Source organism: Bubalus bubalis, chromosome 24, assembly GCF_019923935.1.
Source record: "Bubalus bubalis isolate 160015118507 breed Murrah chromosome 24, NDDB_SH_1, whole genome shotgun sequence".
NCBI lineage: Eukaryota > Metazoa > Chordata > Mammalia > Artiodactyla > Bovidae > Bubalus > Bubalus bubalis.
Window position 1 is genome coordinate 15,859,846 of NC_059180.1, and position 21,672 is coordinate 15,881,517.

Here is a 21,672-nt window from a genome sequence, read left to right on the forward strand (position 1 = left end):
AGTCAGCACCTGCCCCCTGCCTCGGGCCGTGGACCCTTCCCAGTGTGCGTCCAGGGCTGCCAGCTGGCTGTGGGGTGGGCATTCCCCGCCACTGAATGAGCCCAGTGCCTTCAGCTGTAGTAGGAGCCACCTTGTTCTTCATTAGTTGTTCAGTCGTGTCTGACTCTTTTGCGACCCCACGGACTGTAGCCCCATGGACAGGCTCCTTTGTCCATGAGATTTCCCAGGCAAGAATACTGGAGTGGGTGTCATTTCCTTCTCCAGGGGATCTTCCTGACCCAGGCAGGGATCAAACCCACATCTCCTGACTTGGTAGGCAAGTTTCTTTACCACTGAATCACCTGGGAAGTCAGAAGCCACCTAGAGGTGGAGAAAAAAAAAAGAAATGAGAACCAGCTGCGAGGGCCCTTTAAATCCCTAGCCCCACCCCTGAGCCTGCCCTGTCGGGAAGTGATCCCCTGGGCTGGGTGCTGGAGTTTCCCCGAACTGAGGAGTCTGTTGCAGCCAAGCCACACTCCTGGATGTAAGTACTTCATAAAGGCCCCAAACCAGTGAGTGGGACCTTGTGGCCCTCAAGTCCCTCTCCAGCTCTGTTGTGCCTTCTTGGGGCTTCAGCTGGGGCAAGTGGTCCCTGAACCAGAACTAGGAGAAGATGGATGGCAGCTTAGCCTTGGGAGGGTTTGCTTTCCTTGTTTTTTGTTTTTTTTTTTTTTCTGGCTTCTGAAGTAAAGGTAGATCAACTTGTCACCTTGCTGATACCCCCAGACCCTAAATCTCAGGCCTTTCTGACCTCCAGCTCCCCCATCGGCAGTAGGGGCAGAGGAAACCTAAGGGATCCATTTAGACTCCCTCCTCAAATGAGATTGGTCCCTGCCAGATTTATCTTGCCTGTCCCCTTGAGCTCTTAGAATGTAATCTTTTTTTTTTCCTCCGTTGAGATTCCTCAGCTCTGCAGATGTCGAGGTTTTCCCCTCTGCCCTGCTCAGGGCTGTGCCAGCTGTGGGCCTTGCAGATCATTTGAGAAATCATTGGCAGAGTAATCTTAAGGAAGGCTTGATTTCCAGAAGACACGGAGTTTGCTGAGCAAGGCTCTGTTTGGTTTTGGTTTTTGACGGGGCGGGGGACAGGGTGACCAAAGTGAAAAGAGGAAGCTCTATTTTGGACCCACTGGCCTGTAATTCTGGGGATCTTAGAAGCACAGAGGGTGGGGGGGGGTAGTAGTAGAAGCAGGTTGTGCCCTCTTTTCTCTGCTCCATATCCGGGTGGGCCCCTATATTTTATGGGGAGAAGGGCTGGCAGTCACTAGGGTGCCAACTGACTCCCAGAAGCTTCTGCCTGTTGCCACCCTTGGCACACAGGACACCCGACCGGCTCTGGGGCTGAGGCTTTCTGGGCAGAGCAGCTCTCTAAAGCCATGAGCATGTAGGGCAGCCACCTTGAATGGCTACTCGGGCCTCCTGTTGGGTGCTGCCTTCCTAGGTTGCAGAGAATACCTTTGAACTGCACTGGCACTATCTCCTAAAGAGTACCCAGCCCCACCTAGGTCCTGAAGTCCTGACTCTAGAATCTTACTGACATTTCTGCTTGAGAACCTACACTACTTCCTGGTTGGGCGGCTCTGCAGACACAGTACCTGGGGTGGAATTCTGGCTCCATCACTTGATCACTGTGTGATTCTGAGCAAATTCTTTAACTTCTTTTTTGTGTGTGTGTGTGAAGTTGCTCAATCATGTCTGACTCGTTATGATCCCGTGGACTGTAGCCTACCAGGCTCCTCCGTCCGTGGACTTTTCCAGGCAAGAGCACTGGAGTGAGTTGCCATTTCCTTCTCCAGGGGAATCTTCCTGACCCAGGGATCAAACGCAGGTCTCCTGCATTGCATACAGATGCTTTACCGTCTGAGCCACCATCTCTTGATCACTGTATGATTCTGAGCAAATTCTTTAACTTCTAGGTTCTTAGGAGGATTAAATGAGTTAATTAAAAGCATTTACCACAATACCAGGCCCAAATTAAGTTATTAATGAGTAGGAGCTGTTACAGGGGGAAGTGAGAGGCACTTCCCACAGATAGAAGTTCCAGAACCTCGCTCCTGGAAACCTTGTGAAAGTGTTGGTCACTCAGTCGTGTCCGACTCTGCGACCCCTTGGACTGTAGCCAGGCTTCTCTGTCCGTGGGATTTCCTGGAAACCTTAGTCCGTGGGTATGGGGTGAGGCCTAGGCATCAAGATGACCAGCTGAGTCCTATGATTGGGCGATTTTAACAAATGTTGATCTGGATCAGGGGTTCTGAAGCCTGGTTCCTGGCTCACTTCCAATTCTAGCTGATCTTTGCTGTCAATGACTGGCATTAATTGGTGACATCTGGGAGTTGTTCTTTAGTTGCTGAGTTGTATCTGACTCTCTGCAATTCGATGGACACTAGCCCACCAGGCTCCTCTGTCCACAGGATTTCCCAGGCAGGAATACTGGAGTGGACTGCCATTTCCTTCTCCTGGAGATCATCCCGACCCAGGGATGGAACCCAGGTCTCCAGCATTGCAGGCGGATTCCTTACCCCTGAGCCACCAGGGACGCCCGCATCTGGGAGGCAGGATAGAAACAGGATCAGCATCAGCCTGAGCTGGCAGAGCTGTTCTGTCCCCGGAACAAGCTGCTGCTCCCCAAAAGTGGCCCAGCGGGGCCGGAGCTCAGAGAAGATTTTCCTCGGAAGAAAAATTTCCTAAAAACTTGGCTGCTACTAAAGAAGTGGCTTATGTGAGACAAATCCTCGAGAATTTCCACTCTAGTCCCCTAAAACAGGAAATAATCTCCCTAAATAGGGAAGCTGTTTGGTGAAAACAACCTCTCTGCAGTCCCTGAGTAATGCGATTCTTGAATTATCTAAACAAAGACTAGAATGTTTAAAATCAGTGAAGGGAAGCTGCAAAGATGAGTTCTGTTTGTGCTTGAGGTTTCTGTGTTTTTTTCCTAAACCTAAGCTTGATAGAGGGCTTCCGTGGTGGGGCTCCGTGGTAAAGAATCTACCTTCAAAGCAGGAGACGCAGGTTTGATACCTGGGTCTGGAAGATGCCTTGGAGAAGGAAATGGCTACCCGCTCCATATTCTTGCCAGGAAAATCTCATAGACAGAGGCGTCTCGCAGGCTACAGTCCATGAGGTTGCAAAAAGAGTTGGGCACGACATAGCAACTAAACAAATCCACTACAAACAAAACTTGATAGAGGTGGGGGTGGTGGGTACCAAGGCTGTCTCCACCCTTTCCTCCAACCTCAGGCCTGCCCATGGCTTGGGACCAGGGGCCTTGAGCGCTGGCTGGGGGGCTACTTGGACCTGGGGGTGAGGGGCTGGGAAAATACATGAAACTTTCTGTATTTGAGGAACAGTTTGCCATCTGGATTTACCTTTCTCCTCCTAGCCACCCTTCGTCCATTAGACATAACCCAGTCTTTAACCCCAGGAAGCAGTCAGTTTTATTCCCACTTCAGTCTAGGAGAGTAAGGCTCAGAGGCTAGCAAGTGGCCCAAGATCCTATTGGCAGAGACAGACCTCAGTCCTTTCTGTATATTAGAGTCAATGGAAGAGCTTTTATATATAGCAATACTTGGACCCCCCCCACCCTGGACCAGTTAAATTGATCTCCAGAGATGGGTGGGTTTAAGAAATATCCAGGTGATTCTAATGTACAGTCAGGCAGGGTTGAGAGGCTATTACAGAGCAGAGCTGCTCCATACTTTACGCCCAAATCACTGGGGATCTAGTTCAAGATCTGACTGATTCAGCAACTGACAGGTCAGGAGAACCCGAGATGCCGCGTTATTAACAAGCTTCCAGGTGATGCTGTTGCTCCTGTTCGCTGCAGCCCCATACCTCATGTGGCTGGTCGACCAGGCATCTGCTATTTAAGATTCCCAGCCATTCACAATTGACCCTGAAAATTGGACCTGTGATGACTCATTTATTTAATTTTGCTATAGCATGTTTACTCTTGAGCCAAAAGGGGTCAAGAAATTACCTCTTAACTGGAGGATAAAGCCAGTTTCTTCTCACAGGCTGTTTCGTGTTCTGGTGCAACACTTGCCCCTCCCTCCTTTGTCTATGGGATGCAGCTGGGGGAGACTGGTCTCTGAGACTTTGGGTGAAAGTGACTGGTTCTGGCAGGAGCCTCATGAGACATAAGGGTCAGTGTGATCAGGCCAGTCTGAACATGTACCCAGAGAGCAGCCTAAGGCACAGATTTCAGAAGCAGACACTGAAAGGAAGTCTCAGTGAATTTAGGGAGTTGGGACCAAACTCGGGGCTTGGGCAGGACTTTCTAAAGTTCAACATAAAATTGTCTTCTGAGGGCCCTGGTATATTGAAAGTAAAATGCTCTAACTGTAGACATCATCTGGCAAACCACAAAAGCCTGTATTTGATACACAAACATGCTGCCTTAGGTGGTTTCCCTGGATCCCTGAGAGACCCTCTGAGGCTCACGTCTACTTCCGGGGATGGCAAGATGGAAAAGGCAAAGTCTGTTTTGTAGGGGGTGGAGTTTTTTAGTTTGTGCATTGGTGGCACTGTGCAGCATGCAGGATCTTAGTTCCCCAACCAGGGATCCACCCGTGCTCCCTGCATTGGGAGCACAGAGGCTTAAGCACTGGACTGCCAGGGAAGTCCTCAAAGCCTGTTCTTGGGTGAACTTAGCAGGTGATCTTAGGTGGAAGGCACAGCTTTGGGGCTGAGGAGATGGTTGACCAGGGAGGTGAGACAGTCCCAGTACTGAAACAAGAGTAGTTAACAAGGGCTTGGCCTCGAAACAAGACAGGAACCCAGCCTGATTAGCTTCAAGGATGATTCTCAGCTGAGTCACTGAGCTGGGCGAGGCTCTCGGCCCCCCAACTGGGCCCAACTGGGGTGACAGATGGTGGAGAGGCCTCAGCTGCAGGGGGTGAGGGATCGTCCAAAGGAGCCTTTGGAGGCTGTTCCCAGAGCCTGCTTCCCAGCCTTGTGTGGCCTTCTAGAATTCAAGTCTTGTGGGGCCTCCTAGAGCCCTGTACTCCCCTCTGCTTGCAGCCCTAGCCCTCCCTCTCCCCCATCTGGCTTTCTGGCCAGGCTTCCGCTGTGCAGAGAACCAGGAAGAGGCTTCCCTAGGCTGTCAGATGCCCCTTGGCTATTCTAGGCCCACAGCTTGGGTGACACACAAACCTGTCACCTTCCTGATCAGTAAACAAGTTTAAAGCGGATATGCTGGATGGGCTAAGGGGCCACTATAGTGCTAGGTCACATCCTCTAACTGGATAGGGAGGCTGGGCCTCAGCTGCAAGCCACACACAGTGCTTCTCAGAGCCAGGCTCTATTCCAAGTGCTTCATAATAAACTCCATTCTCATAGACTTGGGCTGATGCCCTATCCATCCCGAGTTCAAAGTCCAGGACACGGGAATAGGGAGGGCAAGGGACTTGTCTAAGATCACCCATCCATAGTGAGGCTTAGAACCAAGATCCAGGCAGTCCTAGCCAGGGGAGGGGGGATGCTTTTGTGGGGCCCTGTCCCAGGGAATGGAAGCACAGCTGAGCAGGATGGGCAGTAGAGAAGAAGGAAAGCAAAGGCCAAGGTAAGAATGGGGAGAGCAGAAAGCCCACACTGGGTTTTTCACACACTACCTGAAATCAACAGAAGAGGGAGCTCTGATGTTAGGAAAGTTAAGGGTAATCAACCTGACAAACAGGCAACAGAAAAGTATCAAGATCAAATCCCATACAAAGTTGCAAGAAAAAGGAGCAGAGAATCATAGCCCTCAGGATATAGAAAGTGTACCAAGAAAACAGATGAAAACTGTAACCTTTGAAAATGAGGTAAGACATTAGAACATTGGGCTTCCCTGGTGGCACAGCTGGTAAAGAATCTGCCTGCAATGCAGGGGACCTGGGTTTGATCCCTGGGTTGGGAAGATACCCTGAAGAGAACTACTCCCCACTCCAGTATTCCGGCCTGGAGAATTCCATGGACTGTATAGCGACTTTCACTTCACCAGGCAAGAAAGGAGCAGATCAGAATTGTAAGTAACCCCTGGCAGTCTGGCTGAATCCTTGCCCCTAGCTGCACTGCGTGCCACTGGAGAGACACAGGACCAGGTATTCCATCAGGATGAGAATCTAATGGTGCCAATGACTTGTGTGGCCTTGAACGACTCATCCTCCCTACCTAGGACTGTTACTTAGCACTACACTATCTATCTAATATGGGGATCAACTAGCCACATGTGATTAATTAAAACTTGAGGACACTCTCACCTTCTGAGATGACCTATATTCTGTCTGTGGAGTGTGTTTCTCTCTAAATAAATCCACTTTTTAAAAAAAAATTGAGTTTCTCAGTCACACTGCCACATTTCAAGAGTTTGGTAGCCATGTACAGTCAGTCCAAAGACCGCACTGATATTTCCATCATTGTAGAAAGTTCTATCAGATGATGCTGAGTTGGAATTTTTTGGCTGCGCTGGGTCTTCACTGCTGCACCTGGGCTTCCTCTAGTTGTGTGAGCGGGGGCTGCTCATTGTTGTGGAGCACAGGCTCTAGGCGCACAGGCTTCAGTAACTGCTGCGTGCCGGCTCAGTTGTGGCTCAGTTGCTCCACAGCATGTGGGATCTTCCCTGACCAGGGATTGAATCATGTGCTCCAAATTGGCAGGCGAATTCTTTACCACTGGACCACCGGGCAAGTCCTGGAAGGTTTTAAACAGGAACCACACAGGTGATGTGAGTACACTGGCACAGGTGTAAGACAACGGGGAGTCGTGGGGATTGTGGTTAAGCAGGAAAGCTTGTGACCCATCTAAAGCGCTCAGCAGCTACTTGGCACTCAGCAGTTTGTCACGTGGGAATGTAGGGCCTGGCTCCTCATTCGTCAAGAGAAGCAGGAATCGGGAATTTATAAAAACTTACAATTTTCTAAACAGAAGAAATTTTGCAGATTGTGTGGATCAAGTAAAACCCTTGGGCCTCACCTTCATCCCATAATTTTGTGGCTCCTGCCTCTGTTTCCTGTGTCAAGCCACTTTCCCTTCCTCTTTCTCACTTCCCATTTCTTTCTCACCCAGGTTGAAAGCTAGATGAACGGTGGAGTAGATGGGTTCCACTCCTTTTTTGGTGGTGGCTTCAAAACTGTTGGACTGGGACTTCCCTGGTGGTCCAGTAGTTAAGACTCCTCCCTTCCAATGCAAGGGGCGCAAGTTTGATCCTTGGTCAGGGAACTAAGATCTTGCATGCTGCACAGTGTGGCCAAAAATATTTTAAGTTGGACCAAAGTCTCAGAGGGCAAGGCTTTGAATTCCCTAGTAAATTTGATTCCTTTTGTGTGATTCCAGGGGACATGGCCAAAGTTCAAGGCATGCTGGAGGCAGGACTGGGGTTTAGGTAGGCGGTGTGACATTCCTGAACAGGCTGAGCACTGGATGTAACCACCCAGGATTCAGAAGCAGGTAGGGTGGGGGTGGATGGAGTATTCATTTACTCCCTTTCTCCTTCCCACCCACCCCTACCTGTGATGGCAGGGAGTCATGGTTGGCAGCAGACCAGAGAGAAGTGGGAAAGGACTAGACACTTTGTTGCTAATCCGGCATCAGTTCCATCAGGGGTCCCTTCCTCGAGGGGTGGCTCATATCTGAACAGTTCATCAGGATCGCCTACTGTGCAAATATTCTCAGGATGTGGGCTAATGTTTGCATACAGCTGGGGCCCTCAGGATCCCCTGAAATAAAGGAGCCTGCCCCCTGGAGGATCCAGGGAGCTCCTCAGAGCCTCTGCCCTCTGCACCGTACTGTGGGGGGAACCCCCACAGGTCCGCCAGAGGCTGACCACCTTTCCCAGCTCGGTGCACTTCTGCCTCCTCCACACTGGGGGTTGAGCACCGGGAAAGTTTTGATCTGAAGCCGCCTCCAGGGGAGTTCCCTGGTGATCCAGTGGTTAGGACTTGCTGCTTTCACTGTCATGAACCCAGGTTCTATCTCTGGTGGGGGAATTAAGATCCCACAAGCTGCGCTGCGTAGGAAGCTTGAGGGAGGTTAAGTTGATGGGAATGAGGGAAAAGAGTTGGCAGAAAGCTGTGGGCTTCTGTGGTTAACTACATCAAGCATCTCTCAATAGAGATGAGGTCTGGATGGGCTGCCCTGGGTGGGAAGAAAGAAAGAAGTGAGTGGGGTTGGTAAAGGATGAAATAGCCTGAGCTGAAGGAACAAGGGCCCATTCCCCTATCACCCCAGGCAGTCTTTACATCAGCCTCATCCCAAGCCCCCCGAACTCACCTTTTGTCTTCTGCCCACCTCTGTGTCACTCTGCTGCCCTGGGCTCAGGAGTCACCATGTCGATGGAAGAGTCCATCATCCGCATCCCACCATACCACTACATCCACGTGCTAGACCAGAACAGCAATGTGTCCCGCGTGGAGATCGGGCCAAAGACTTACATCCGGCAGGATAATGAGAGGTGGGTGGCCAGCACTAGGCCACGGGGACACCTGGGGCCAAGGAGGGCCTGGGAGTCTGGCTGGCATTATGATCCATCTCCTCCTTCCCGTTCCCGAGCAAGACTGGCATTGGCTCGGGTCACAGGAAGCTGTCTCTCCCTTTCGCTGCCTCCTTCGGGACTAGGGACAGGGGTCTGAGTCCTCACACTGCTTCTCGCCCTCCAACAGGATCCTGTTCGCTCCCGTGCGCATGGTGACGGTCCCCCCACGGCACTACTGCATGGTGGCCAACCCGGTGGCCCGGGATGCCCAGGGCACTGTGCTGTTTGATGTCACAGGACAAGTGCGGCTCCGCCACGCGGACCTGGAGATCCGGCTGGCCCAGGATCCCTTCCCCCTGTTCCCAGGGGAAGTGCTGGAGAAGGTACCCGGCTCACCTTCCCCGTACCCACTCTCTTGTGTCCTGCCACCTTGACCTAGGGCTCAGCACTGCTTTCTGGAGGGAAAACAAATTGGGGTGGTGGGAGGGGGTGGGGATGGTAGGGGACGTTTGCTGGTTCTCATTGGGACAGAATTGACGGGATGCCCCCTCCCTCACCTTCCCCAAATACCCTCTTCCTCTTCAAATGCCCATGTCAGACCTTTGAAAGCTGTTGGCCTATCTCGCCACCTAACCTTCCAGGCTCCAGAGCCTGCCCAAAGCTCCTGGCCAGTCTGGCACTCAGTGACTTGTGCCGAGAGTAAGCATTTCATTCCCTCAGACAGTCTCGGCCACCAGTGGGCCAGATCAGCAGTGGTGGACCAGGTGAGACCCAGGCGCCTGTGGTCGCTCCACGGGAAGGCATTGCAGACCCGAAGTACCAGCTGGGTCCGTGTTGCCCTCCGGCCCTGGGTCTGAGACTGAGGACATCCCACCTTGATTTCTGCGACATTTCTTGACCTTCACCGCCCTCAGGAGTCCCCTCTACTAAACAGTGCTGCTGCTTCTCTTCTGCACTGGGACTGGTGACCATGAGGCAACCTTGAAAACAAAGCCTCACGCTTCAGATATACCCGTCAGAGTGGTGTAGACCTTCCCACCTCCTGTTTCCTGAGTGCCCCAGTGCACACTGGGCCGTGAGATATTCACCTACTCAGCTTCCCTGATGTTTCTCCCACAATGCCCAGCAAGCCCTCTACCCAGTCTCCCACCTGGATTTCTAGTTCTAAACAGGATCTGAGCACTTCTGCAGAGGAAAGTACTTCCTTGGCCCTCAGCCGTGGCATCAACTCCATCTTAACTCTTAGCTCTGTCAACCCCGTCTCAGCTTTTCAGGCCAGATGGCTCTGGAACCACCCCTATCTTGTACATCCACTTGGAGTCATCTTTGGGGATGTGGAGAGATTGATGCTGTGGACTCTGATCTTGAGGGTCTCAGTTGGCCTCAAGGGGTCACAGCTCTGAGTACCCCATGACTCCCCACTGCTTCCCCTGTTAGGACATCACCCCGCTGCAGGTGGTTCTACCCAACACCGCCCTCCATCTTAAGGCGCTACTGGATTTTGAGGATGAGAATGGACAGAAGGTGGTAGCAGGGGATGAGTGGCTATTTGAAGGGCCTGGTAAGTGTTTTTCTATCCAGCCGGGTTTGGGGTCAGAGGCTTCCTGCCTTCTTATTAGGGCCTTGATATCTTCTGACTTTCAAACCCTACCTCCCCCATCTTCCCTTCCCAGGCACATATATCCCCCAGAAGGAGGTGGAAGTCATCGAGATCATTCAGGCCACAGTCATCAAGCAGAACCAGGCCCTGAGGCTGAGGGCTCGCAAGGAATGCTTAGACAGGGATGGCAAGGAGCGGGTGACAGGTGGAGTCTTGAAGTGTTCACGGGGGTAGGGCGGGCTGAGCCTTGACTGTGGGGATAAGTGGGGGAGGTTGGGGGCTGGCCACCTGCAGCCTGGAGGAAGTGCTTCCCTGGTATCTCTTGTCAGCTGTTGGGGGCTGCCTCATGCTGCTTCCCCCACTAACCTGACCCGGATCCTGCTGATATGGCTTTCCCTTCCTCCGACTCTGTCGTGAGCTGGGTCTGTCTCGAGACCAACAAAGCAGGTGTTTATATTGTTGCTGTGCCTGTGTATGCTCAGCCCTGACCCTTTGCGACCCCAGGGACTGTAGCCCGACAGGCGCCTCAGTCCATGGGATTGTTCCAGGCAAGAATCCTGGAGTGGGTTGCCATTTCCTCCTCCAGGGGATCTTCCCAACCCAGGGATTGAACCCAGGTCTCCTGCACTGCAGGCAGATTCTTTACCTCTCGAACCATTGGGACTTCCCATGTTCATATGCAACTAGCAATTGTTTGACAGACGTGTTGTATTAAACAAAACAAGGTCTTAACAAAGGCTATGCTTACTGAGCCAGGTGTGGTTCAAATGTTTTACTGACCGCAGTTCCCTTAGGTCTTTCTGCAACCCTGAGGCACCACAGCTCCCATTTTCCAGATGACAAAACTGAGGCCTGGGTTTATGGCCAGAAAGAGCCAGGCTGGAACTTGTGCCCAGCACTCTTGCTTCTCTAGTAGGCTGAATGACCTCTAAGCTGTAATGCCGCAGTTCTGCCCATTTTGTGTCAGTCGCCCAGTCATGCCCGATTCTTTGTGACCCCTTGGACTGTAGCCCACCAGGCTCTTCTGTCCATGGAATTCTCCAGGTGAGAACACAGGAGTGGGTAGCCATTCCCCTCTCCAGGGGACCTTCCCGACCCAGGGATGGAACCTGGGTCTCCTGCATTGCAAGTGGATTCTTTACTCTCTGAGCCACCAGGGAAGCCCTTCTGCCCATTTTAGGGGAAGAAGAAAAAAGCTGGTCTCTGGAGCTTAGAGAAGGCCTACAGGGTACTGGCATAGCAACAACTTGGATGCTTGGAAGACCTTTTTTTTTTTTTTTTAAATCTCTCTGAGGTAGGGGTTGCTTTTCCTCTGGCCTCAAAAAAGGAAAAGAAGGACTTCTGTCAGGCTCTTGAGCCTGGGGGCAATGATCTCAAAGTGGTGTGTGAAGCCCTGCAGGTACCCTTTATCTAGGCTGTGGGAAGGGGCAGCTGGAGAGCAGGCTGGGTGACTTTTGACCTTTGCCTCTCCTCCCCGGCCCAGGAGAAGAATGGCTGGTCCGCTCCGTGGGTGCCTATCTCCCAGCAGTGTTTGAGGAGGTTCTGGATGTGGTGGATGCTGTGATCCTTACGGAAAAGGTCTGTGCTATGGGGGGGCCCTGGGTGGGAGATTCTCGGAGGGACAGAGAACTGTGGCAGAAAATAAGATCACCTGAGGAGTGTCCTGGGTCACTGAAAAGGGTTTAAGAAATGCTCCTGGGTTGGTAGACACTGTGACTCAGACCTGGAGCATTTAGTGACCAGTGGGGTTCCCAGATCCCCCGAGGAAGTTAGTTGGAGGTGGGTTTACTGAAACCCCCCTGCCCCTTGACATCTTGCTCTCCAGACAGCCCTGCACCTTCGAGCTCGGCAGAACTTCCGAGACGTGAGAGGGGTGACCCGCCGCACTGGGGAGGAGTGGCTGGTGACTGTGCAGGACACGGAGGCCCACGTGCCAGATGTCTATGAGGAGGTGATGGGGATTGTGTCCGTCACCACCTTGGGCCCCCACAACTACTGTGTGATTCTCGACCCAGTTGGACCAGACGGCAAGAACCAGCTGGGGCAAAAGCTTGTGTTCAAGGTAAGTGCCTGCCCTTCACCCAGAGGGGAATGGCCTGAGGCCCTGGACCCTTGTCCCTTCCCTCCTCCCACCCCAGGTACACGTTCTAGAAACATCAAGCTGGTTTCGGCTCCCTCTGCACACACTTGTCTCTCTCTCTCGAGAGTACAGTGTCACTGATCTTTCTGGCAATCCCTGGCCTCGGGTTACCCACAGTCTCTCCTGGGAGCGCCTCCCTGACCACTGTGAATACAGACCCAGAAACTCGCTCTCATATTTCATGTCTCTCTCTTCTGTAAGCTTTGTCATCCTGCATCAGACAAATCTCTTGGTTTACCCTTCTCCCCATCCACTACCTCATCCCTTCTCTGAACTATATGTGGGACTACCAGAGCTGGGCAGGCCTCTCCTATGACAGTTATAGACATCTGGGGCTTTGTGAGGCGTATGGTCTCTGTTGTGCTTAGTTCTGCTGTTGTGCCATAAAGCAGTGTAGATTGTCTTTTTCTTTTTTAAATCAGAGGCTAATCGCTTTACAATATTGTGTGGCGTAGACATCTTGTAAGTGAACCAGTGCTGCTGCGTTCCTGTAACACTTTATTTGCAAAAACAGGAGGCAGAAAGAATAGAAACAAATGCCCATCAGTTGATGAAGAACTGAAAAATATGGTATATCCATTCAGTGGCATGTCAATCAAAAGGATAAGATAGTCTTTCTGGGGTGGTGGACACTCATGTTCTTGAGAGAATTCAATAAAGGTAAAAATGAGGTTCTAAATACGTCCTACAACATGGATAAACTTGAAAGCATTATGCTAGGCAATAGAAGCCAGGCATAAAAAGACCACTGATTGTATGATTCCATTTATAGAAATGCCCAGAGTAGGTAAGTCCACACATAGTGGTTGGGGCGGGGATGGGCAGTAACTGCTATGGATACAGGTTTATTTTCAGGATGATGATGTTCTGGGGTTAGGGAGTAGTGTTCTTGGGCAACTCTGGATATACCAAAGCAACTGAATTGTGTACTTTAAATAGGTGTATTTTATAATATGGGCTTCCCAGGTGGCGCTAGTGGTAAAGAATCCACCTGCCAGTGCAGGAGATGTAGGAGAAATGGGTTCAGTCCCTGGGCCGGGAAGATCCCGTGGAGAAGGGCATGGCAGCCCACTCCAATATTCTTGCCTAGAGAATTCCATGGACAGAGGAGCCTGGCAGGCTACAGTCCATACAGTTGCAGAGTCAGCCATGACTGAAGCGACTTAGCACATGGGCACATGTTTTATAATAGGTGGGTTTTATCTCAAATATTTATTTATATTGTATTATGTTATATTAAAAAATAGTCAGCAGGCCAGATTTGGTCCAAAGGTCAGAGATGGGAAACTGTGTACTATACCACCCTAAGAGAATAAAATGTGGGAGAAATAAAGCAATAATAGGTTAATTCTTAACTATTGAGCTTGTGAGAACCCAGACCTTGACACTTCACAGAATCTTTCCAGGGCAGGTTTGATCACATCTACAGGGATTTGTGAAGAGTCTCAGTCTAAATGATTTGCTGTATGATGAGGTGGGGAAGGGACTTTGGCGGGGGGGTGCAGGGGCTTCTGTCCTCAACAGAAGTCCACGATCACCCAGGGCTGAGGGAGGTACCATCAGAGGGCTCCACAGTCCTGGGGGGCGACGGCTCCTGACTCCACTTCTCCCTATCAGGGAGAGCAGTCTTTCTTCCTCCAGCCCGGGGAGAAGCTAGAACGAGGCATCCAGAATGTATACGTGCTGTCGGAGCAGCAGGGGCTGCTGCTGAGGGCCCTGCAGCCCCTGGAGGAGGGGGAGGGCAAGGAGAAGGTCTCCCACCAGGCTGGGGACCGCTGGCTCATCCGTGGACCCCTGGAGTATGTGCCGCCCGCCAAGGTGGAGGTGGTGGAAGAGCGTCAGGCCATCCCACTGGATGAGAACGAGGGCATCTACGTGCAAGATGTCAAGACCGGAAGGGTAACTGTGGAGGGGTGGGCACTGTCACTGCCGGGTGGGTGTGGTGGCAGCTGGTCTGGGCGAGGGGATGATGCGGATGGGGAGGTGGGCAGTGGAGGTGACAGAAGAGCTCCATAGCATTGCTGGCAGCATCTGAGCCAGCTGGCTGCAAAAGACCAGGGCGCTTTCTGGAATTCTTGCCTTCCCTTTGCCTTAAATGGTGGTTGAGTTGTTCAGTCATGTCCGACTCTTGCGACTCCATGGACTGTCGCCCACCATGGCTCCTCTGGCCATGGGATTTCCCAGGCAAGAATACTGGAGCAGGGGATCGTCTCAACCCAGGGCTCAAACCCACATCTCCTGCATGGCAGGTAGATTCGTTACCACTGAGTCGCCAGGGAAGCCCCTGTCTTAATTTTAAATGTTAGAATTCCTGAGCAAGAAGATGAACCAGATTTGAGGATGGGGACTCAACCCCCAAGGCATCTAGATCTGGCCTCTGGCATAAAGGTCTGACTGGGATGCATTGGAGCAGTAAGACCCCACCTGCCTCACATACCCTTTTCCTGGTGGAATCCCTCCTCTTTGCCTGTCACCTAAACCTTGATCTTGGTTTGACTGAGGACCACATCTCCAGCCTCTTTTGGGACTCCAACCTACAAGTAGAGTTCAGAATCCCAGGAAATGTTAGTGTGTGTGAACTATTTCCTAGGGTTGTATCTGTCCCTGGGGTGCCCTCCAAGCTGCCCTATGAAGGAAAATTCGAGAACAATATCAGAACATAACCATATACCAAATTCTTGGCACTAGACATGCAAGATATCATTCATTCCTCAACCCTACCCTCCATTTTGCAGATAAGGAGCTGAGAGACACAGGGTGGTGGGGGCAGTGGGGGCAGATAGCTGCCCAAGATGACCAAGCTCACAGAGTATGAACTTGAACACAGCCTCCTTCCGGAGGTCACCTTTAACCAGGATGCTGCCCTGCCTCCTGGATCACTTCCGCTTTAGGGCTGCCGGGTGGGTCTCTCTTCGTCTTCCCTTCACTGGTGACATCCCTCCTCATCTTCCAGGTGCGAGCTGTGATTGGGAGCACCTACATGCTGACCCAGGACGAAGTCCTGTGGGAGAAGGAGCTGCCTCCAGGGGTGGAGGAGCTGCTGAACAAGGGGCAGGATCCTCTGGCCGACAGGGGTGAGAAGGAGACATCCAAGACCCCTAAGCTCTCCACTCCCCGGAATAAGACCCGCGTGGTCAGCTACCGCGTGCCGCACAATGCCGCAGTGCAGGTGTATGACTACCGGGAGAAGAAAGCCCGGTGAGCAGTGGCCTGGGTGGCTGTGCCATCAGGGGGCTATGGCGGGAGGGTCTCTCCAGGCCTCTGACCCCCAGCTCTCTCTGCAGCGTGGTCTTCGGGCCAGAGCTGGTGTTGCTGGGTCCTGAAGAGCAGTTTACAGTGTTGTCCCTCTCGGCCGGGCGGCCCAAGCGTCCCCACGCCCGCCGCACGCTCTGCCTGCTGCTGGGGCCCGACTTCTTCACCGACGTCATCACCATCGAGACAGCGGACCATGCCAGGCTCCAGCTGCAGCTTGCCTACAACTGGTAAGGGGCCCCGGAGGGGCACCATGAGGAGGAGAGATGCCTCCCCAAGTGCTGAGCCCACAATCAGGGTGGAGCACCCAGCTCCATGCTGTGGTCAAGGGGCAAACCCAGGGGTTCATGCGAATGCAGTCTGATGCTGGAGGGGAACAACAGGGAAGATGTGGGCTCGCCTGGAGCAGGATTTGGAGGGACGTGGGTGGAAGACACTCACCAGCTAAACTCCCAGTGGGAATTCAGCCAAACAAGGTTTTAAAAAGACTGTGTGTGTGTCTGTGTGTGTTCTGGGACGATCAGGTGGTCAAGAGCAAGTGCTCTGAGGCCAACAGGTATACCACTTGCTAGCCACGGGCTGGGCAAGCACTGGGTGCTTTCCACAGGTTCCCAGTCTGTAAAATAACAGCGTCACCATCAATCTCATGGGGCTGTGGACAGGATGCTACGAGAACTAGAACAGTGACCCATCTGTAGTTAAAGCTCAAATGGCAGTGATGAGAGTTAGGGGACAGAAAAGTCAGACCCAGAAGCAGTGCTTGACAACTCCCAAGCACACCCTCCTCACCTCTTGGCTGAGTGCCTGGGACATGACAAGAGCAGCTAGCTGGACACTGGCATCTTTGGGGGCACTGCAACCTGACAAACCGAGGGCACCTGGTCCCGGGAGCCATTCCACCTGGGTTCAACTTTCTGGCTCAGGAGGACCTGCTGTATGACTTAAGGTCTGTCACTTATCCTCTCTGGACCTCAGTTTCCTTGTCTAAAAAATAAAAATCCCCACCAAATAGGGTGGTTTGAGTGAGTGAAATGGGAACGTGTAAGTTTCTTAGGACTTTACCTGATACATAGCAGATGCAAATTAGCATTCTGTTGTGAGACCCTGCGTAAACCACAGAAGGTGGGTGTCAATGTCCATTTTTGAAGACGAGAAAGTTGTCTTTGCTCACAGGCACTTCGAGCTGAGTGACCGGAAGGACCCTCAAGAGACGGCCAAGCTTTTCTCAGTGCCCGACTTCGTGGGTGATGCCTGCAAGGCCATCGCATCTCGGGTGCGGGGGGCTGTGGCCTCCGTCACCTTTGACGACTTCCATAAGAACTCGGCCCGCATCATTCGCACTGCTGTCTTTGGCTTTGAGACCCAGGAAACCAAGGGGCCTGACACCATGGCCCTGCCCCAGCCCCGGGACCGGGCCATCTTTCCCCAGAACGGGCTGGTGGTCAGCAGTGTGGACGTGCAGTCGGTGGAGCCCGTGGACCAAAGGACCCGGGACGCCCTGCAGCGTAGCGTCCAGCTGGCCATCGAGATCACCACCAACTCCCAGGAGGCAGCTGCCAAGTGAGTGAGGCCTAGGGGCCTGGCTGACCATGATGCCCACTGTGGGCCCCGCCTCTCCCAGGTCCCCACCTCTTGCCCACTGCCAGGACCCCAGTGACACAGCACCTCTGGTGGTCAGCCTGCTGTCCCCCATACCAGCAGAGAGCCCGGGCCACTGAAAGTGGAATAGATGCTACCTCTGCTTCTGTGGCTTCTCACCTTGCTGGTGCTGGAACCCAGATTCATTTCCGCAGCCTTCCAGGCACTCTGGGCTCCAGCCCTGCTTCTCCCATCTCGCCTTCCTGCCTTCTCCCAGGGCTCATGTGCTCCAGGCCCATAGCTCCTTTCTGCTCCTCAAGGTGGGAACTCGGCTATGCATTTAAGGCCTTCTGTACTGGCTGCTCCCTCTGCCCGGAGTTGTTCTGCACTTGAGGGCAGGTTCCTCCTCTGGCCTCCAGAGCTCACCTCCTTGGAGAGCCCTTTTTCTACCCCAGCTGAAGCAGTGCCCTCTTTGCCCAGTCATGTTACTGTAGCAACCATTTCTCAAAGAGCTTGTCACTGTCTGAAATCTTGGTTCACTTGTTTTTTCCCCCACTGGAAGGTAAGTTGTGTGAATGCAGGGTCATGGCCATGTGCACTGCACCTAGAACCGCCCCTGGTTCACCTAATATCCATGCTGCTTTTTCATTTGCATGTTGAGGGCCTCTCCTCAGCCAGTGCTCCTGGCCCTTGGAGTTCTGTTCTGGCCCCACTCCCAGCGTCTTACCTGTCCCTTCTCCCACCCAGGCACGAGGCTCAGAGACTAGAACAAGAAGCCCGCGGCAGGCTTGAGAGGCAGAAGATCTTAGACCAATCGGAAGCTGAGAAAGCTCGCAGAGAACTCCTGGAGCTGGAGGCTCTGAGGTGGGGTGGAGAACTGGCAGAAAAGATGGCAGAGGGTCTTGGAAGAGCAGCTGATGGGGGGAGTGTGTGTGTGCGTGCGTGTGTGTGTGTTCACTCATGCTGCGATAGCACAAGTCAAGGGTAGAGGACGGTGGGGCTGGGCTTCCTCAGGGGCCTCCCTGACTTCTCTGTACCGCCCTCAGCACCGCAGTAGAGAGCACCGGGACCGCCAAGGCGGAGGCCGAGTCCCGAGCTGAGGCAGCACGCATCGAGGGAGAAGGCGCAGTGCTCCAGGCCAAGCTCAAGGCAGAGGCCTTGGCCATTGAGACGGTGCGTGGGGGAGATGCCTGTGAAAAGGGTGTGGCCTTGGGGTCTGGAAGAGGCCCGGTCTCTGAAGCCATGTGGGACACCAAGTACCCTAACAGAAAGCCCCATTCAAGTGTGTTGCGGTTTGTGGAGTCCTTTTCCCTGTTTCCATTCACCTAATACCTTCCTTGAAGGTAAGGATAATTATTACCCATCCTACAGATAGGCGTTCCCATACTGGCCAGCTTTCTGCTAGGTATGTTGTGTTTTTACAGACAAGATCTTGAAATTCCATATGGGTAGAAATTCTCTCAATTTTACAGAGGGAACTGAGTCTTGGATTAAGGAGTTCCCAGGGGTCAAAAGAAGAGGGCAGCAGAGGCTGAGTGGACATGAATTGGAGCAAGCTCCGGGAGATAGTGAAGGACAGGGAAGCCTGGCATGCTGCAGTCCATGGCATCACAAAGAGTCAGACACCACTTTGCGACTGAACATACACAGGGGTCACTAGTTAAAATGTGGCATAGCCAGGGTTCACCCCTAACTGATAAGTTTCCTATTTCATCCTTTCCATCCAAGGTCTCTCAGGCTATCTGGCTAGGTGACTTGCTAGATACATCTAGGGGCCACCCAATCAAAAGAATGCTGGGTTTTCCCTTTCCAGGCAGCTGAACTTGAGCGAGTAAAGAAAGTACGAGAGCTGGAGCTGCTCTATGCCCGGGCCCAGCTGGAGCTGGAAGTGAGCAAGGCCCAGCAGCTGGCTGAGGTGGAGGTGAAGAAGTTCAAGCAGATGACAGAGGCCCTGGGGCCCAGCACCATCAGGGACATGGCTGTGGCAGGGCCGGAGATGCAGGTGAGAGTGGGGGAGAGGGTTCAGGTGTGGGCGTGTGTGGATGTCTGTGCGTGTGGATGTGTGTCTTGGGACCATGTTTGGAACCAGGAAGACAGAGCCAGGGAGGCAAATACTTCTAGAGAGATGTCGGGGACAGAGAGACAAGAGGAGGTGGTGGCTTGGACTCTCCATGTATCCCGTGTTCTGACCCATGTCATTCCAGCATGGGGTCATATCAGGCACTGCACTGGATTCAGTGAGCTCCTGGGAGGGCGGTAAACTGATGGGATGTCAATCCATGACAAGTTGCTTCAAAAGAAGTCAAACAGGGCAATACGGAGAAGGGGGAGGAGAGGCTGCAGGTTAGCTGGGTAAGAGGGAACCCCTCTGAAGAGGGGATACTCAAGTTCTGCACAGTCGATGAGGGCTTCCAGCAGAGGCTCCAAGGTGCGTTTAAGGAACAGAAAGGTCTGGATGGCTGCCACCTGGCAGGTGAAGGGCGGGGAGGGCTGAGCTCCTGGAGGCAGCGGCCAGAGCTTCAGGGTTCTTGAGGCCTGGGAGAGGATGAAACCTTCAGGCTCCCCTTAATGGTCCTCACTTGTCACTGAGTAGTCCTCTGAGGATGGCTTGGGCAGCAGCTACAGTGTGAGGGCCGAGAACAGGGTAGCCCCCCTCCCAGAGAGGCAGCCGAGGGGATGAGAGAAGGGACTAGGTTCTGACTGCGTTTTCACCCGCCTCTTGCTCCTTCCAGGTAAAATTGCTGCAGAGCCTGGGCCTAAAATCCACCCTCATCACCGATGGTTCCACGCCCATCAACCTCTTCAACACAGCCTTGGGTTTGCTGGGGCTCGGGGCTGAGGCCCAGCCCCCAGCCAAGAAGCCCACCGGGGGACCCAGCGTCCAAGAGGGCTTGCTTCCCATCTCCACTGCTGCCCCCCTAACTCTTGGAAACAGCCAGGTTGTGCCTTAGCTCTGTACTGCACTGACAAATAAAATGGACACTTCTGGGCATTTAAAACCCTCTTCTGTTACCTTCAGTCTGTTATCACAAGGGAGCTTAATGGTGGTGGGGAAGAGATCCTCTGAAATCTTGATGGTTACTACAGGCCACCCTCATCTGGAAATGGAGAGGAAACTTAAGACAGGGAGAAGACTAACCCAAAGTCAGGCTGATGGGAAGATGGACCTAAAGTCCCTCTCAGCAGCCAGACTATCCCTTCAGCAGTCAGCTCACCTGGATGCCCGTGGGGGGAGATGATGCCACAGGCGAGAGGATGAAGCCTGTACCTCTTGGGGTGGCTGGGTGGCTTCTGCGCCATCTCTTCTCACTACCATTTCCTCCAGGAGCCCAGTTTGGCCAGGGCATTCTGGAGTCTTAACCCTCCGTCTGTGGGTGTATCCATCCCAGCTTCCCCACCTCCTGCACTTGGGAGGCTTTATCCGGCGCCACCTGCTGGTCAAACTATGCACCTGCACATTGCGCTGTGCACCCATGCCTTCTCAGATCGGGCGTCAGATCCGAGAGGAAGATGGTGCAGTGGGCCTTAGGAACTGGAGCCACCTCCCTTGGCTTCTGATTTGGGTTATTCGGAGCATCAAGGAAGGGGTGCCCCTTCTCACCCTCCCCAACGACCATAAATGAGCCCTTATTTGTGGGAAGGATCCAGGTACAATCAATCTGGGCACACAGGTAGAGGCTGCAAGGTATACCAGCCCTCCTGCACAGGTAGATCTGTAGATGCCAGGCCTGCCTGGTCTCTGCTGAGGAAGCAAAAATATGCCTAGGTAGAGAAGCTTGGGTGTCTAGCTGTGCAACAAGAGAACCCAACCTCCCTGATCTTTTCCTCATTTGTGAAATGAGCCAGCATTTCCTCTACTGAGCAGTTAGTCACTCAGACACGACTGACTCTTTGAGACCCCATGAACTGTAGCCCACCAGACTCCTCCATCCGTGGAATTCTCCAGGCAAGAATACTGGAGTGGGTTGCCGTTCGCTTCTCCAGGGGATCTTCTCAACCCAGGGATCGAACTGGAGTCCCCTGCATTGCAGGGAGATTCTTTATGATGCTATTTTTTTTTTAGGGTCTTATTCCTCTCCCTTCAGTGGGCCCTGTCCCATGAGCTCTTGTCTCCTGCCTTGAGTTGCATTGGTAACCAATGGCTCCACTCAGGTCTCCGCTGGTTGGGGGCGGGGCTGTCTATTTAGCCCATAGCACTTGGTGGTGCTGTCTTGGTCTTGGTAGAACAGGCAAGCGAGTCAGCTCATCCACCCCTCCTTCCTACAAACCCCCTACATCTTCCCTGCTGCTGCTGCTAAGTTGCTTCAGTCGTGTCCAACTCTGTGCGACCCCATAGATGGCAACCCACCAGGCTCCGCTGTCCCTGGGATTCTCCAGGCAGGAACACTGGAGTGGGTTGCCATTTCCCTCTCCAATGCATGAAAGCGAAGTCGCTCAGTCGTGTCCGACTCGTCTCGACCCCATGGACTGCAGCCTACCAGGCTCCTCCATCCATGGGATTTTCCAGGCAAGAGTACTGAAGTGGGGTGCCATTGCCTTTTCCGCATCTTCCCTGAGGAGAGGCAACTAACTCAAAGCTCTTTATCCAGTACCTGGTATGTGCTGTGTTAACACT

General features: G+C 52.9%; 1 protein-coding gene across 3 annotated transcripts; it reads left to right on the forward strand.

Moving 5' to 3' along the window:
- The first annotated feature begins 368 nt into the window (after positions 1–368).
- LOC102391935 (major vault protein) lies at positions 369–20,056 on the forward strand. Of its 3 annotated transcripts, none has more exons than XM_044935889.1 (15): positions 369–523; positions 8,334–8,466; positions 8,675–8,870; positions 9,925–10,048; positions 10,161–10,292; positions 11,571–11,665; positions 11,913–12,149; positions 13,845–14,126; positions 15,181–15,425; positions 15,512–15,709; positions 16,653–17,039; positions 17,805–17,921; positions 18,104–18,230; positions 18,871–19,059; positions 19,790–20,056. In XM_044935889.1, the coding sequence occupies exons 2-15, from the start codon at positions 8,342–8,344 to the stop codon at positions 20,006–20,008; spliced, it is 2,673 nt and encodes an 890-aa protein (XP_044791824.1). In that variant the 5' UTR covers positions 369–523; positions 8,334–8,341; the 3' UTR covers positions 20,009–20,056. The 3 variants fall into 3 exon arrangements, with proteins under 3 accessions (XP_044791824.1, XP_044791825.1, XP_006070523.2); XM_044935890.1 differs by lacking the exon at positions 369–523 and adding an exon at positions 5,901–6,042; XM_006070461.3 differs by lacking the exon at positions 369–523 and adding an exon at positions 7,445–7,463.
- The last annotated feature ends 1,616 nt before the right edge of the window (positions 20,057–21,672 follow it).

What these genes read in the sequence shown, in the direction of transcription:
- LOC102391935 (XM_044935889.1), top strand. Translation starts at nt 8,342, where the DNA reads ATGTCGATGGAAGAGTCCATCATCCGCATCCCACCATACCACTACATC. An exon ending in GTGGCTATTTGAAGGGCCTG is followed by an intron (nt 10,049 to 10,160) that starts GTAAGTGTTTTT and finishes TTCCCTTCCCAG; the next exon opens with GCACATATATCCCCCAGAAG. An exon ending in TGGCAGGGCCGGAGATGCAG is followed by an intron (nt 19,060 to 19,789) that starts GTGAGAGTGGGG and finishes TGCTCCTTCCAG; the next exon opens with GTAAAATTGCTGCAGAGCCT.